Raw genomic sequence first — 13,919 nt, 5'->3', positions numbered from 1 at the left:
CACGAGTTCGCGAGCTTGATCTGGCTCCGCCGGTCATACTTCAGTTGAGCTCGCACACTGATATCGCGGCTCACGCTGAAGAACTGCCGCTGTTGCTGAAAGGAAGTAGGAAAAGAAAACTGCACGGGCCTGCCTACCGGATCAAGCCGAGCCACGCTCGCTGCCGCGTGCTGAAAGTAGGAGTTTAATTTTAACAGGAAGCTTTCATAACTTACACATACTTCACAAAATGTTTCCGAACCAGTACGCGGACACATGCAAGTGGTGTGGAGCCACCCCCACTTTATACCATATTACATGGCAGTGTAAAAACAATTATTCATTCCATAAACTAAAAGAGCCCAATGCGGAACAGTGGGAGAGCCTGCTCACCAGCAGCGTGCTGGTGGTCCAAAAAGGACTGGTCCAGCATGCGTATGAGGTGGCAAGATTCAGTGGGGCCCTGAAATAAGGGCACCACCCCTGGAAGACTCGGAACTTCAACATGAAGACACCCGGGTCCCGCTGAATCGACCAATTTTTGGCGCCAGTAAAGTTTTTTTCTCTCTCTTAACACCTCTTTTTGGGCTAGTTGGTGCATACTTGATTTAGAGAAAACCTAGCGCCAAAACCATGAAAACCACAAGGACGAACGACGACGAGACACAAGCGCAAACTCACAACTGAATTAGCGCTTGTGTCTCGTCGTCGTTCGTCCTTGTTGTTTGCATGGTTTTGGCGCTAGGTTTTCTCTAATTCATGAAAGTAGGAGAGTTAAAGGATAGGAGAGCAAAGATAGAAAGAAAAGGCGCGCGCTGATATGCCCCGGGCCGATCCCGGAGGCAGCGCAATACCGGGACGACCCGTGCCAGAGTGCTACAAGCCAAGCACTCCGCCACTTAAGGTGGCCGAAGATGTAATCCGGGGCGCAACACCACAACTGCATACCTTCCACTTCGAAGCGTTTCTTTAGCGCGAAAAAATCAATCAATTAATCAATCAATGTAGGCATTGCGTGAAGGAGAAATATTCGGGTAATTGACGGTATCACTGCGTGTACAGAGCACTAACCGTGAAGAGCTGGTAACATCCTCAGCTGATTCAAAGTGCGAGCGAGTATTGACGTGGTGAGCCCGTAACGCTGGTTCGCGGGTTCATCTAGGAAGAGGTGCGAGACAAAGTGAGCAGTTTTTGCCGAACAGTAAATAAAGGTATAATGGGCATCCTTTGGAATATGTTGCAATTTTAACAAAATATGTTAAAAGCTTGAAGAAGACAGAAAAGAATTGCGCAATTAGAACGGCTGGGAACAGTTTATATATCCGAGAACGACAGTGCTCTGCACAGCACTGCACAGCATGCACTGCACAACACTGAACTGAACTGAACTGCTCTGCTCTGCTCTGCTTCGCACTGCACTGCACTGCACTGCACTGCACTGCACTGCACTGCACGTGACGTGTTGCGCTATATTGCAATGCCCGTTAGCTTATTAGGAAAGATCCTGCGCCTTGTGGGATAACGCTTCCTTTTGCGCTTTTGTCAAACAATTCTGCAACTCCCTTAATTCACACTGTTCGATAAAATATAACCCTGTGATCGTCTGCAAGCTTGCGTGTCGACCTATGGCATTCTGCCCTTGCAAGAACACATGCCTTTCAAAATCCCTTACTCCACAGCGGCGTTAGTTTTCTGCTTCTTGAAAATAAAAAGTCGCGATGCCTTGTTGGATGCAAGAACTTCAACCTTTTGTCGCATTGGTATCGCAAAAAGACACTTACACGGTTTGAGATGTTTTCCGGTGTACGTGCATATTGGAGCTAACACGCATATTGATCGGTTCGTGCCTTCCTACTATGGAGCCCTCTGTTCCCTTCCTTTCGTTTTAACCATCTGAAATGCCAAAGGACTGCCAGTTACAATTTCAGCACGGACGCGGGCGTTGTTCAAATTCGCTCACCAATACCGTTCCATACGAAGTCACTTGAAAGGATTGCATATGAAACTAATGGACGGAGGATACGGAGCTCTTACCGCGACAAGAGTGCATACGCATTCGACCACGCACGTTCGTTACATTTGCACAAGCAAGCATCGCTACGAATTATTCTCATTATATTCGGGATGCTCGTGCTCACAGTATGAAGGAGTCGGAAAGAAAAGCCTACAGCTTCAGCCTCCCCCCTCCCCCCCCCCCTTTTCAACTTAAAAACAAATTAATGACCCCGAGGCAGCGATCGAATATCGAGCGTTAACACACCTTGCATATAGGTCGCCGGTTCGAATCCCTGCCGGAAGCTCGACTCTAACTTAACTAGTAAGTTTATGCTGCACGAAACTGCGAAATCGTATGCCGCCACCCCGAACACTCTGCGACAAACGGTTGAGCCATAATGTTCATTGAAGATTCGTAAAGACATGCGAGCTAGGCTCTAACTTAACTAGAGAGTTTATGTTGCACGGAACTCTGAATCTTATGACACCATGTGAACATTCTGCGGCATACTGTTGGGCCGCAGGTTTGACACGAATTTCGGTACTAATTGGCCCGGCTTTGACGCCTGGCAGATAGGAATACATATACAGGATCGGCACAGTCCGGTTTCCAGTTGCGGTGCTCAGGCACAACTTTTCCTCCTGTTATTATTTTATTCTATGATAACCACTGAGTTACGATTTGCGTTACAACACACAACGCTAAGACCCGGAACGCGAGAAGTAGAGCTCAGCGCTCCAATACAATGTCGTTGCTATGGTGACCGCCATCTTGGATTCTATCTGTGGAATCAGCCTAACTCGGAGCCTCGAAAAGCGACCAGTAAAGCTAACGCTCTAAAAAACTAGGGTTATAAATTATAATACGTAGTGAAATTATCTTCGTTTTCATTCTTCACGCAACGCATTCTCAATGCGCTTTCCCGTGACGCTCCACTGATGTTCTTTCTGAGCCGTGCGATCAACGCGACAGTTTCACCTTTGCCTCAAAAATGCTTTCGACGTTTTAAAATTTGGCATTTCAACGTTCAGAGATTGCACAGCTAGAACATTTCGTACTCATGTCTAACATTCTCGGACAAAAATTCTGAAAATTGGAATAATTTTGACCACCTGGAGAACTTAACGTGCACTGACATCGCACAGCACACGGGCGCCTGCCGCGTTTCGATGGAAGTGAAACGCAAAAGGCGCCCGTGTGCTGTGCAATGTCAGTGCACGTTAAATATCCTCAGGATGTAGAAATTATTCCGGATACCTCCACTACAGCACCACTTTCTTTCTTCTTTCAGTTCGAACTTTATCCCTTTCCCTTGCGGCCCGGTTCGGGTGTCCACCGAGTTACGTGAGACAGTTATTTCCTTTCCTCAAAACCAAATCAAACCCAAACCAAAACTGTAAGATACTGTTATCGAAATATCAAAGGCAATGGTCCATTCTTCTGACATGTCCATTCTTCTGACAAGGAGCTTTTGCACTTGCTGTCGTAGACATTCAAGGCTCTCCCATCTCAATGTCTACCATCACTAAAACCACTCAAGCAGTAGAAGCTGAGGAGACAGCCATTGCACTCGTAATCGCGAACACGAAGGGGAAAAGCATTCTTAGCGATTAAAATTTGCAGTCCCAAATTTCGTTAAAAGAAGAATTCACACACCACCTTTGGCCATCCTAGCTGAACCTAAACCACTAAAACAGATAATCCACATCATATGGGTCCCTGCCCACTTCTCCCTGCTGGGAAACACGGATGCCCGCAGCCATGCCCGAGGATTCGTCGTCACATATGATGATATCGCACTCCATTGCCGGAATGAAACATTAAAATATCCCCCCCCCTCCCCCTCTCGCGCATGAATCCCTAGCCAAATAGGAGAAATTTGCTTGGAGGAAATTGCAAACTCATGCCTTCCCGAATCCCTATATATATTCCCTCAAGTACCCCGTGCAATATCAGTCCTGCTGTAATTTATGCAATTGTTCTAAAGCCAATCTAAATCACATACTATATGAGCGCCTTAAGGGCTCATATAGGCTCCAACTCAAGCCAAAACCAGTGAGTGACTACGTTACTCAGCTCGGATCTGAAGACACAACTTCGGACAGTGAGCTGGACACTAGAGGTCGCCCGCAAGCATGGACTTCCCGCCACCTGTGACACCGTTGTGAGGGCCCACGCAAGATCTCTCAAGATGACCCCTGACCTCTCACCCTCATTGTCTTTATGACAATGAATTTTTATCACAACCACCACCAACAATCCACTAAACGATGAGCCTTAAAGCTGACACTATTGCGTTGAAACGCCAAAGTTCAATATTTTCAAGTTGCTTACATCTACTGGCGGTTCGCGGGTGTCGCTCCGCAGGGTCGTTTTTGCACAAGCCACGTCATCATCATCATGAGCCAACTTGCGTCCACTGCACGACAGTGGCTTCTACCATGCGCTGAATATCAGCAAACCTCAATATCTCCCCATCTGTTTTCCTGCCATCCCCTGCTACGTTGGCATTCTATGATGGTCACTTATTGACATACGGGAGCATCACTTGTCTGTTCTCAGCATTGCACGACGTGCACATGTCCATTTGCTGTTCTTAATTTCAGCTAGGATACTAACTCGTTTGTTCTTAAACTTAATGCAATGAGACTACGTCAGTGCACGTTAAAGAACCCCAGGTTGTCGAAATTTCCGGAGCCCTTCACTACGGCGTCCCTCACAGCCAGAGTCGCTTTGGGTCGTTAAACCCCAATGAACCATAAACCAAACCTTTTATTCAAATGAACAAACTAGACCACAAGAACGTCCTATTGAACTCGCCCTGCCCTCTCGCCGTGTCTTACCGTTATTCCTATCCTTTTCCTCTCCACTGCTCGCTGCGTTGTCCGTAACTAATTGCCAGCCTCGAGTCATATCGAATAGGGCAGCTTTATTTCACGAAGCGACCTCCAGCCGCCGCACAGACAGTGAATGCGAGCATTGATGGCGGGGGGGCGTCCCTAGTCGAAGAACTTGCGACGCGGGTTCTTCCCGAACAGGCCCGTCCTGATCTGGGGCTGCATGCGCTGCGAGATGAGCTCGAGGCGACTCTCGAGCGTGTTCGACACCAGGATGCGCCCCTTGTTCGTGGCCAGCACCACGCCGCCGTAGGAGTTCTCGGGCAGGAAGTTCTTCGTCTCCACGGACATCGCGACCTCCAGCTTGGTCCTCTGCTTGAACTGCTTGGCCGCGCCGTCCAGCACAGACTTCACGAGGCCGACGTCCTTCTTGCGGCAAATCACCATCACCTCCTTCTCTAGGGCTATGAGCAGGCCCTGACGGTTGGGGAGCGAGCGCGTTTGTGTGTATAAATGAGATCTGTTACGAGTATTATGGCGCTTCTCGGAAGGATGGATATATATATATATATATATATATATATATATATATATATATATATATATATATATATATATATATATATATATATATATATATATATATATATATATATATATATATATATATATATATATATATATATATATGGCCAGAATTATAATGGTAAGCTGCCCGTTCACAGAATTGATCAGAAGTCTTCAGGCCATGGGGCTTGCTTTTAAGACGTAACAGTTAAGGCCTCTCTAAAGAATAAAAGGGCCTTAGCATCGGGGCCTGAAGACCAAGAGCCTACTTTTTTCTGAGGCCATTTTCTAGGTGCGAACGACAAGCGAAGGTGTTTCTATATTCACGAGAACATAAGGTTCCACAAGCCATGACGATTAGAATGATACCTTGACAACACGCTTGTAACAACAGCAGCAGCAGTAGCAGCAGCAAAAGCAAAAACAACAATAAAACGCTGCTTAGAGTCCTGCTGCCAACAGTAGGAAGAATGTCACTGGAAATAGCACTGTAGCGAAATGGCAGCAAATCTGCTCATCTCTGCAGCTCACGTCCGAAGAAAACCTAATGTTACGCTTTGGCACACATTTGTTTGCCTCAGATAAAATTACCAAGCATTATGAAAGTACAACGTTTAGGCTTGCTGCGTAAATCACGAAATAAAGCGATAGCTGGCGCTAACGTTAGATTGCTTTTTTAATCTCTCCTTCTTTTTCCCATTCCTTAATGCCTTCCTGCTCGAAAAGCTGCAGATGCCCAACCGCTGCAAGTCTGCTACCGTGCCTTTCCTTATAACTGCCTGTAGTCCCGACGAGTACGCTCTCTCTCTCTCTCTCTCTCTGTGGCTTCGGGAGAGCGAGGACTCTCATGCCTGGCGCTATACTACGAATCAAGTGTGAAACGTCATCATTGTGGGCAGGCTACACTGCTGTCTGCGGTTCTGGCATTACGCAGCACTGCGTAAACGTTTTTACCTTTTTGTCTATGAAATGTTTGGGCACAAACACCTGCGGATATTTTCTGGAGCCGCGTTTGTGGGCAGTGTCTCTAGTACGTGTTCATTTATTTGATACGGCCGGCTGCCCCTTGGCAGTTCAGGTAGGAATGATTACATGAAAGAAAATCGAATGGCTTGCAATACAAATAAAAATCGCCAAAAATGTGTGTTACTGGTAACAATGAAAAAAAAACGCATAAATACAGCATACTGGCAAAGTAAAAAAAGCAAGAAAAACCGATAAAGCGGACAGCGACATTGTTAACAATAGACGCACACCAAAGCAACATAGAACAATGAGAAGGAAATAGCGAGACAAGGAATAACCTGCCGCATGTTTGCGGGCACACGCACCCTAACTACGTTGCTACGTGTGGCGTCCGAGAGGCGTTGCAAAGCGTTTGACGGAATGCGCGGTCCATGTCCTACCACTATAGGCCACCGAGCTGTTGCATACTTTCTTCGCACACGCGCGCGCGCGTACACACACACACACACACACACACACACACACACACACACACACACACACACACACACACACACACACACACACACACACACACACACACACACACACACACACACACACACACACACGCACACGCACACGCACACGCGCACACACACACACACACACAAGCACGCACGCGCACACGCACACACGCATACATACACACACAAGCACAAACACAAACACAGGCACACACACACGCGCGCGCGCGCGCAACCGGCAGGGTACGGCATGGCTTGGATGACACCAGGAGACTGCACCAGGTGACTCGACGAGGTTAATCGGTTTTTGAAGCGGTCTGCACTCATTCGAGCTCCGTACACGCGACGCCCACACCTATCCCCAACCCTCCCTCCAGGCAGTGCGCAATAGTACCTCGAGGACGAGGTTCTCGAGCAGCGGCTTGTAGCGCTTCTCGCTCGCAGCCAGGTGTTCCAGGCCGGCCCTGGCCTCGCGCAGCACCGCGACCACGTGCTCGTTCATGGCGCTCAGCAGGCGCAGCCGGGCCGCGTTCTTCACGTGCGAGCTCTGGATCTTGCGCTGGCGCTCCACCTGCTTCTCCCGCTTGTCGTACGAGTCCATGATGAGGATGCGCTGCTCCTGCACCAGCCGGCCCTTCTCCGTGTTGAACTCCTCCTCGGCCTTGGCGTCGATCTCTTGCACCTTGCATGACACCCCGTGGAAGAAGAGGGCGTCACTCACCACAAATACCCTACGCCGGTGCGCGCGTCTCCTTCCTGCGTTTTTCTTTTGCATGCCAGGAACGGAGGAAAAACACCTGAATGTGGTGTAGAAGCAGTATACGCTCTTCGGGTTACTTGTTCGGGGAGAGGTATTTACGAGAGTAGGTAGCTTCCAGTACACAAGCTCGAGCCGTTTAAATCTCGCACACATCACATAGCACTGACGCCTCGCAGTTGCGTACAACTAATGGCGTGTGCTGCTCTCGTGCGTTACTGCTTCGTCAGACCACAGAGTGCGTCGGCAGCATCAATAATAAACAGCGAAAGAGTGAAGAGTTTAGACTCTGTCCTTTGCATTGGTTTCGAAACGTGTTGGAGATTAGAAAGCTAAGGAGCTAAGTGACTGCACTTTCACCCTCACACTTTCGGGCAGATACATCTCTTGCGCAAGACGAATCCATCGAGTATCGAAAGTCTTGTGAAATATGGCAGGCCTCGCGGTGCCTTTAAACATAAACCTAGGGCTTTAGTCACTCCTGGCTCCTTGCATTCGACAACATTCCTGCTGACAGGTCCTTTGTGAAGCCTCGAGAGAATGTAGCCAACGGCATTAATCACGTAACTGAATGGGCACAATAATTTACCGCCAAGTACCTCCGTCGATCGTTTCACCGCTAAAGTACTACAATGTGCGCTCTCCTTGTCGTGCTCGGGCCTACGTCATACCTGTCCTCAGAGCGCCAAGAAACAGTGAAGGGCAGAGCATATCGCGGCGTCCGTGCATGCATACCTTCTCGTTGGCCTCTTGTTCGATGAAGGCCAGCATGTGCTTGATCGGTTTGGAGACGTCGATGTCGCTGGGGCCAGGTCTTCCAGCCATCTCGGAGAGGACCACGAGGTGCTCCGCAATCTAAAGGCGTCCTTGACGTTTAAAACGCGCCCAATCTACCACACCGCGTTCCCTCGGCTGTCGTGCAGTCTTCACCTCTTCTTCTTCGCCTCGTGCGGCGGTGACGCTCCTTGGATTGGATTGGATTTGAGGCTCTTCGTCTTTCTTCGCCGTTTATGGTATAGTGCCTAGAATTTATGTTTTGGCATTTCTCCGGCGTTTCTCTACTATAATCACTGGAAAAAGGGACAGGTGACGCCTCCACTCGGAACTTAGTCGAATATTGAGACCAGTAGACGATATTTATAATATATGGTTGTGTTCACTTTATCAAATAGACGCTTTCGGAGCAGCGCTATAACAAGACGAAATGGAAAAAAGATGCCGCCACCGTCTGGAAGTCTAAGTAACGAGCGTTAGTTGTTTAATAATAATAATAATAATAATAATAATAATAATAATAATAATAATAATAATAATAATAATAATAATAATAATAATAATAATAATAATAGGTTTTTGGAGAAAGGAAATGGCGCAGTTATCGGCGGACACCTGAACCGCGCCGGAAGGGAAGGGATAAAGGAGGGAGTGAAAGAAGAAAGAGGTGCCGTAGTGGAGGGCTGAGGAATAACTTCGACCACCTGGGGATCTTCAACGTGCACTGACATCGCACAGCACACGGGCTCCTTTAGCGTTTCGCCTCCATCGAAACGCAGCCGCCGCGGTCGGGTTTGAACCCGACCACGTTTGAACTCCGGATGAGTAGCCGAGCGCCCTAACCACTGAGACACCGCGGGGGGTTACATTAGCTCTTTGGTTTACTAGAATTGAAATAAATGAGATTAAACTGAGGTACACCAATGGAAATACTAATCTGGTATCTTGGATTTATAAGTGACGTCGCCAATCAATCACTAATTGGATAGGTCAGTGGCGTCACGAATCAATAACCAATTCGATATTTTAATGACGTCAACAATCAATCACCATTTGGGTTGCTATATCGATTACTATGGGGGCTGACATCTTGAATTTCTCGGACAGAAAATTTCACTCCGAGAGGAGCTGGTAGCAGGCCCGACGAAATCGAGAAACGTCATAAGAGAATTTTTTAAATTTTTTAATTGGTTTCTGGGGAAAGGAAATGACGCAGTATCTGTATCTGGCAGTATCTTGCATTTTGATCAGTATGATATACGATTTCTGTGATAAGTACTTTGCCACTCGGAGTAGCATTCAATTATTTGCCTGACGTTTTGTGCCTATGACGACGACGACGACAAGGAAATTTCCTTGGACGGCAGAGGTATACAGCTTCGCTGTAAAATTAGCTGCGGTTTAACTACTGCTGAACCTGGTTAGAGAGCGAAAGCTGTGGTGTATCGGGCAACGACTAGACGAGGCTCTGTGTCTGTAACTTTGAGTGCGTTCCGCACACTGGATATGCAGTGCGCCCACCTTGCCACCCTGGCAGGTGGCAGTTAAATTAATGGTTGATCACGAGAGGTTGGTTACCCAATGAACGCTGAGGCCTATGTCTGCAGTGCCGCGTGTCTGCCACAACGTTGTAAGCGCTAACGCATGCAGCCATTTCTCTAACCACCGCCACGTACCTCAAAGCGCGATTGAAGCGTCCACTAACACAGGGAGCCAGTTATGCGCCTTCCTTCCCACCCGCCGCGTTGGCTCAGTGGTTAGGGCGCTCGGCTACTTGTCTGGAGCTCACGTGTGCGAACGCGACCGCGGCGGTGGCGTTTCGGTGGAGGTGAAACGCAAAAGGCGCCCGTGTGTTGTGCGATGTCAGTGCACGTTAAAGATCAGCAGGTGCTCGTAATTATTCCGGAGATATTCACTACGGCACCTCTTTCTTCCTTTCTTCTTTCACTCCCTCCTTTACCCCTTCCCTTACTGCGAGGTTCAGGTGTCCAACGATATATGCGACAGATGATGCGCCATTTCCTTCCCCCCCAAAAAAACCATTAAAAGGAAATGGCCCAGTAAGTCACATATTTCGGTGGACACCCGAACCACGCCGTCTGGAAGGGATAAACATGGTTGGGTTGAAGGTCGTACAAGGTCATTCTCCAGCCTACGCGAGGACTGCTTTACCTAGCGTAGTGACGGTGTTGGTGGTGAAAAGCTTTATTGTTGGCGGAGCCCTTATAGTTCACAGTTTCAGAGGTGGGCTGGCTCCTGGTCGTGGGTGGTGGCCGGCAGCCCGCATCTGACGGCGACCTTCTGCGCCCATTGCACCAGCCTCAGTGGCGATGCCGAGTCGGAGCTAGAGACCTCGACCTCCCACCCCACTGAGTCTGCGAGGGCCCATTGGGCCGGTGGGACCCCACAGAGAGGACATTTTGGGGTATGATTAGCAGAAAAACACTACACTGGACATCGGGCTCTATCAGGGCGAACGCCCCGATAGAAGCCGAAGAAGCAGCCGTCGGGCTAGCGATATTGTCTTCCACTGCCACTCTTATCCTGAGAGATTCCAAAACAGCTACTCAAAATTTTGCCCGCGGGCGGATACATGCTGCGGCCTATAAAATTCTCGCTCCCAACCACCTCGCCCCATCTAAATAGTCTGTGTACAGGCCCATCCGGGGAATCCCGGTAACAAAGCGGCCCATTCCGCTGCTCGTGCGTACGTCAACCGAGTGGCGTGTACCGAAGACCCAGGCAGACCGAGAGACCGGCTGATCACATATAACGACATCGCGCTACACTACCGCAAAGAACGTCTACTTTACCCCCCCCCCCCCCCCACCACACACATCGCTGACAGGACAACAACAGACGACTTGGCGACAATTCCATGCTCACACCGTTCCCTCCCTATAGCGTAGTGAAGCTTTTCGCTTCAGAATCGAGCGTTAATACACCTAACATAGATCGTCGCGCCGGCGTCGAACGCGCGATGGCGTTCCTTGGACCGTCAGCGCTGCAACACGCTGTTGCGTTCCGCTCAAGCTTAAGCGTCCTGCAGTTTTATACGACAGATTTCTGTCATGGAATTTTTTTTTTTTGTTGTAGAAAGGTGAGTTCGTTGTTGCGTTGAAGGAGACAATTTTACAAACCGATTGTTATCTACAATTTCTTATCTTTACAATTCTTATATCACGGGTTCACAATTTTTTTACGGTTAAAATTCATAATTTTCACAATCTTTTTGATTTGGAAAGCGTCCATTCATTGTTTACTTTATTGCTGTTTATTTTTATCAGCTTTGTACTCGGCTGCAGTTTCTCATGGGAATTTTATAGAGTGAGCTCTACTGGTCGCGCTTTGAGCCGCTGAGTTATGCTGATTCCATTTCCTTTTCCCAAAAAAAGCAAATTTCAATTTTCCACGGATACTGATCCGGAGTTCCCGGGTTCGAACCCGACCGCGGCGGCTGCGTTTTTATGGAGGCAAAGCGCTAAGGCGCCCGTGTGCTGTGTGATGTCAGTGCACGTTAAAGATCCCCAGGTGGTCGAAATTATTCCGGATCCCTCCACTACGGCACCTCTCTCCCTTTCTTCTTTCAATCCCTCCATTATTCCTTCCCTTACGGCGCGGTTCAGGTGTCCAACGATATATGAGACAGATACTGCGCCATTTCCTTTCCCAAAAAACCAATTATTATGATCATTATCCACGCATAAAATCCAAGATGTCGGCTTCCAAATGTTTTCCATGGTAACCGAGGTGGACCCGCCGCGGTGGCTCAGTGGTTAGGGCGCTCGACTACTGATCCGGAGTTCCCGGGTTCGAACCCGACCGCGGAGGCTGCGTTTTTATGGAGGAAAAACGCTAAGGCACCCGTGTGCTGTGCGATGTCAGTGCACGTTAAAGATCCCCAGGTGGTCGAACTTATTCCGGAGTCCTCCACTACGGCACCTCATTCTTACTTTCTTTCACTCCCTCCTTTATTCCTTCCCATGGAACTGCGCGGTTCAGGTGTCCAACGATATATGAGACAGATACTGCACCATTTCCTTTCCCCCAAAACCAATTATTATTATTATTATTATTATTATAACCGAGGTGGTTACATAATGACATAAAATAAGAATTTGAGGACGCTCAAGCTCCACCTTTAAGAGTGGAACGTGACAGCGTGTTGATGCGCTGCCATGGAGTGAACGGAACGCCATCGTTCGATCGGCGCGACGCTTTGCCCCGTTGGAAACACCTTTGAAGGCATCTTTCATTTTTTTCAAATGTTTCAATTATTTATTTAATCAATTACGCACTCTAAATTTTCTTAATTAGCATCATCGAGCATTGGCTTTTTCATTCTGAGCATTTGACACCCTTCAACCCCCTTTCCATTTTTTCATTTTTATTTCTTTAATTAATCAATTGATGAATTATTTACAATGATTTAATTAACTCGTCATCGCCTATCACACACCAATTAATAATCAATCACTAGAACCACAAATTACCATGATACGATTTTTTTCGTACGCAGCTCCCGATTATTTCCGACATGCAGTGCTGACTGTACTACGCCGACGGCTTTTCGACTGAACGAGCTGTACAGGCTGTCGCGTACTGTCGACAGCGATGAGTGGTAGCCAGGAAGATGCGGACAATGGTTACGCTGTTTACATAACTCAGTTGACATGACTACGTTTACGCAACTCTGTTTACATAACTATGCTTGCAAAACACTATTTGCCCAACGCTGTTTACATTGTCTTAAGTCGGTGCTCAAATAGGCTTTCGTTGCCTCCTAGTCGTCTTTTCATTAATCAATGGCGAAATTTAAGTGGCAAAAATGATTCGCGCAAAAAACGCTATATGACGTATAATACTGCGCAGTATAAATATATTTCTCTCTGTCATGACACACACACACACACACACACACACACACACACACACACACACACACACACACACACACACACACACACACACACACACACACACACACACACACACACACACACACACACACACACACACACACACACACACACACACACACACACACACACACACACACACACACACACACACACACACACACACACACACACACACACACACACACACACACACACACACACACACACACACACACACACACACACACACACACACACACACACACACACACGCACGCACGCACGCACACGCACGCACAGTAGTAAGCATTTTTTATTAAACATCTTGCTTTCTTCGAAAATTTCGCAGTATCTTCCTCATATCTCGACGGACACCTGAACTGCGCCGTAAAGGAAGGGATAAAGGAGGGAGTGAAAGAAGAAAGGCAGAAATAGGCGCGGAATTGGGGGGCTCCGGAATGATTTCGACTACCTGGGAGACAGGCGTCATTTCCTTTCCTTAAAACGAAGTTTATTTCACTTTCCTTCCATTGCGGCGCGATTCGGTTGTCGACCGAGATATGTGAGACAGGCTTAATTTCCTCTCCTTAAATCAATTTTCATTTCATTTGCCTTGCCTTACGGGCGCGGTTCGAG

General features: G+C 47.9%; 2 protein-coding genes across 3 annotated transcripts in view; both read right to left on the bottom strand.

Annotated features, from left to right (window-relative positions):
- LOC144125121 (uncharacterized) overlaps nucleotides 1-13,919 on the bottom strand; it is a 393,458-nt gene that overhangs the window by 132,415 nt on the left and 247,124 nt on the right. The gene's annotated exons all lie outside the window — the stretch shown is intronic.
- LOC144125126 (V-type proton ATPase subunit E-like) lies at nucleotides 4,953-8,565 on the bottom strand. The gene is made up of 3 exons (XM_077658232.1): nucleotides 8,344-8,565; nucleotides 7,246-7,533; nucleotides 4,953-5,289 (listed from the first exon to the last, which is right to left on the bottom strand). The coding sequence occupies exons 1-3, from the start codon at nucleotides 8,431-8,433 to the stop codon at nucleotides 4,975-4,977; spliced, it is 693 nt and encodes a 230-aa protein (XP_077514358.1). The 5' UTR covers nucleotides 8,434-8,565; the 3' UTR covers nucleotides 4,953-4,974.

Source organism: Amblyomma americanum, chromosome 3 (genome assembly GCF_052857255.1).
Source record: "Amblyomma americanum isolate KBUSLIRL-KWMA chromosome 3, ASM5285725v1, whole genome shotgun sequence".
NCBI lineage: Eukaryota > Metazoa > Arthropoda > Arachnida > Ixodida > Ixodidae > Amblyomma > Amblyomma americanum.
This window is presented reverse-complemented; position numbering and strand designations above follow the sequence as displayed.

What these genes read in the sequence shown, in the direction of transcription:
- LOC144125126 (XM_077658232.1), bottom strand. Translation starts at nt 8,433, where the DNA reads ATGGCTGGAAGACCTGGCCCCAGCGACATCGACGTCTCCAAACCGATC. An exon ending in AACAAGAGGCCAACGAGAAG is followed by an intron (nt 7,534 to 8,343) that starts GTATGCATGCAC and finishes GTGTCATGCAAG; the next exon opens with GTGCAAGAGATCGACGCCAA. An exon ending in TCGAGAACCTCGTCCTCGAG is followed by an intron (nt 5,290 to 7,245) that starts GTACTATTGCGC and finishes CCCAACCGTCAG; the next exon opens with GGCCTGCTCATAGCCCTAGA.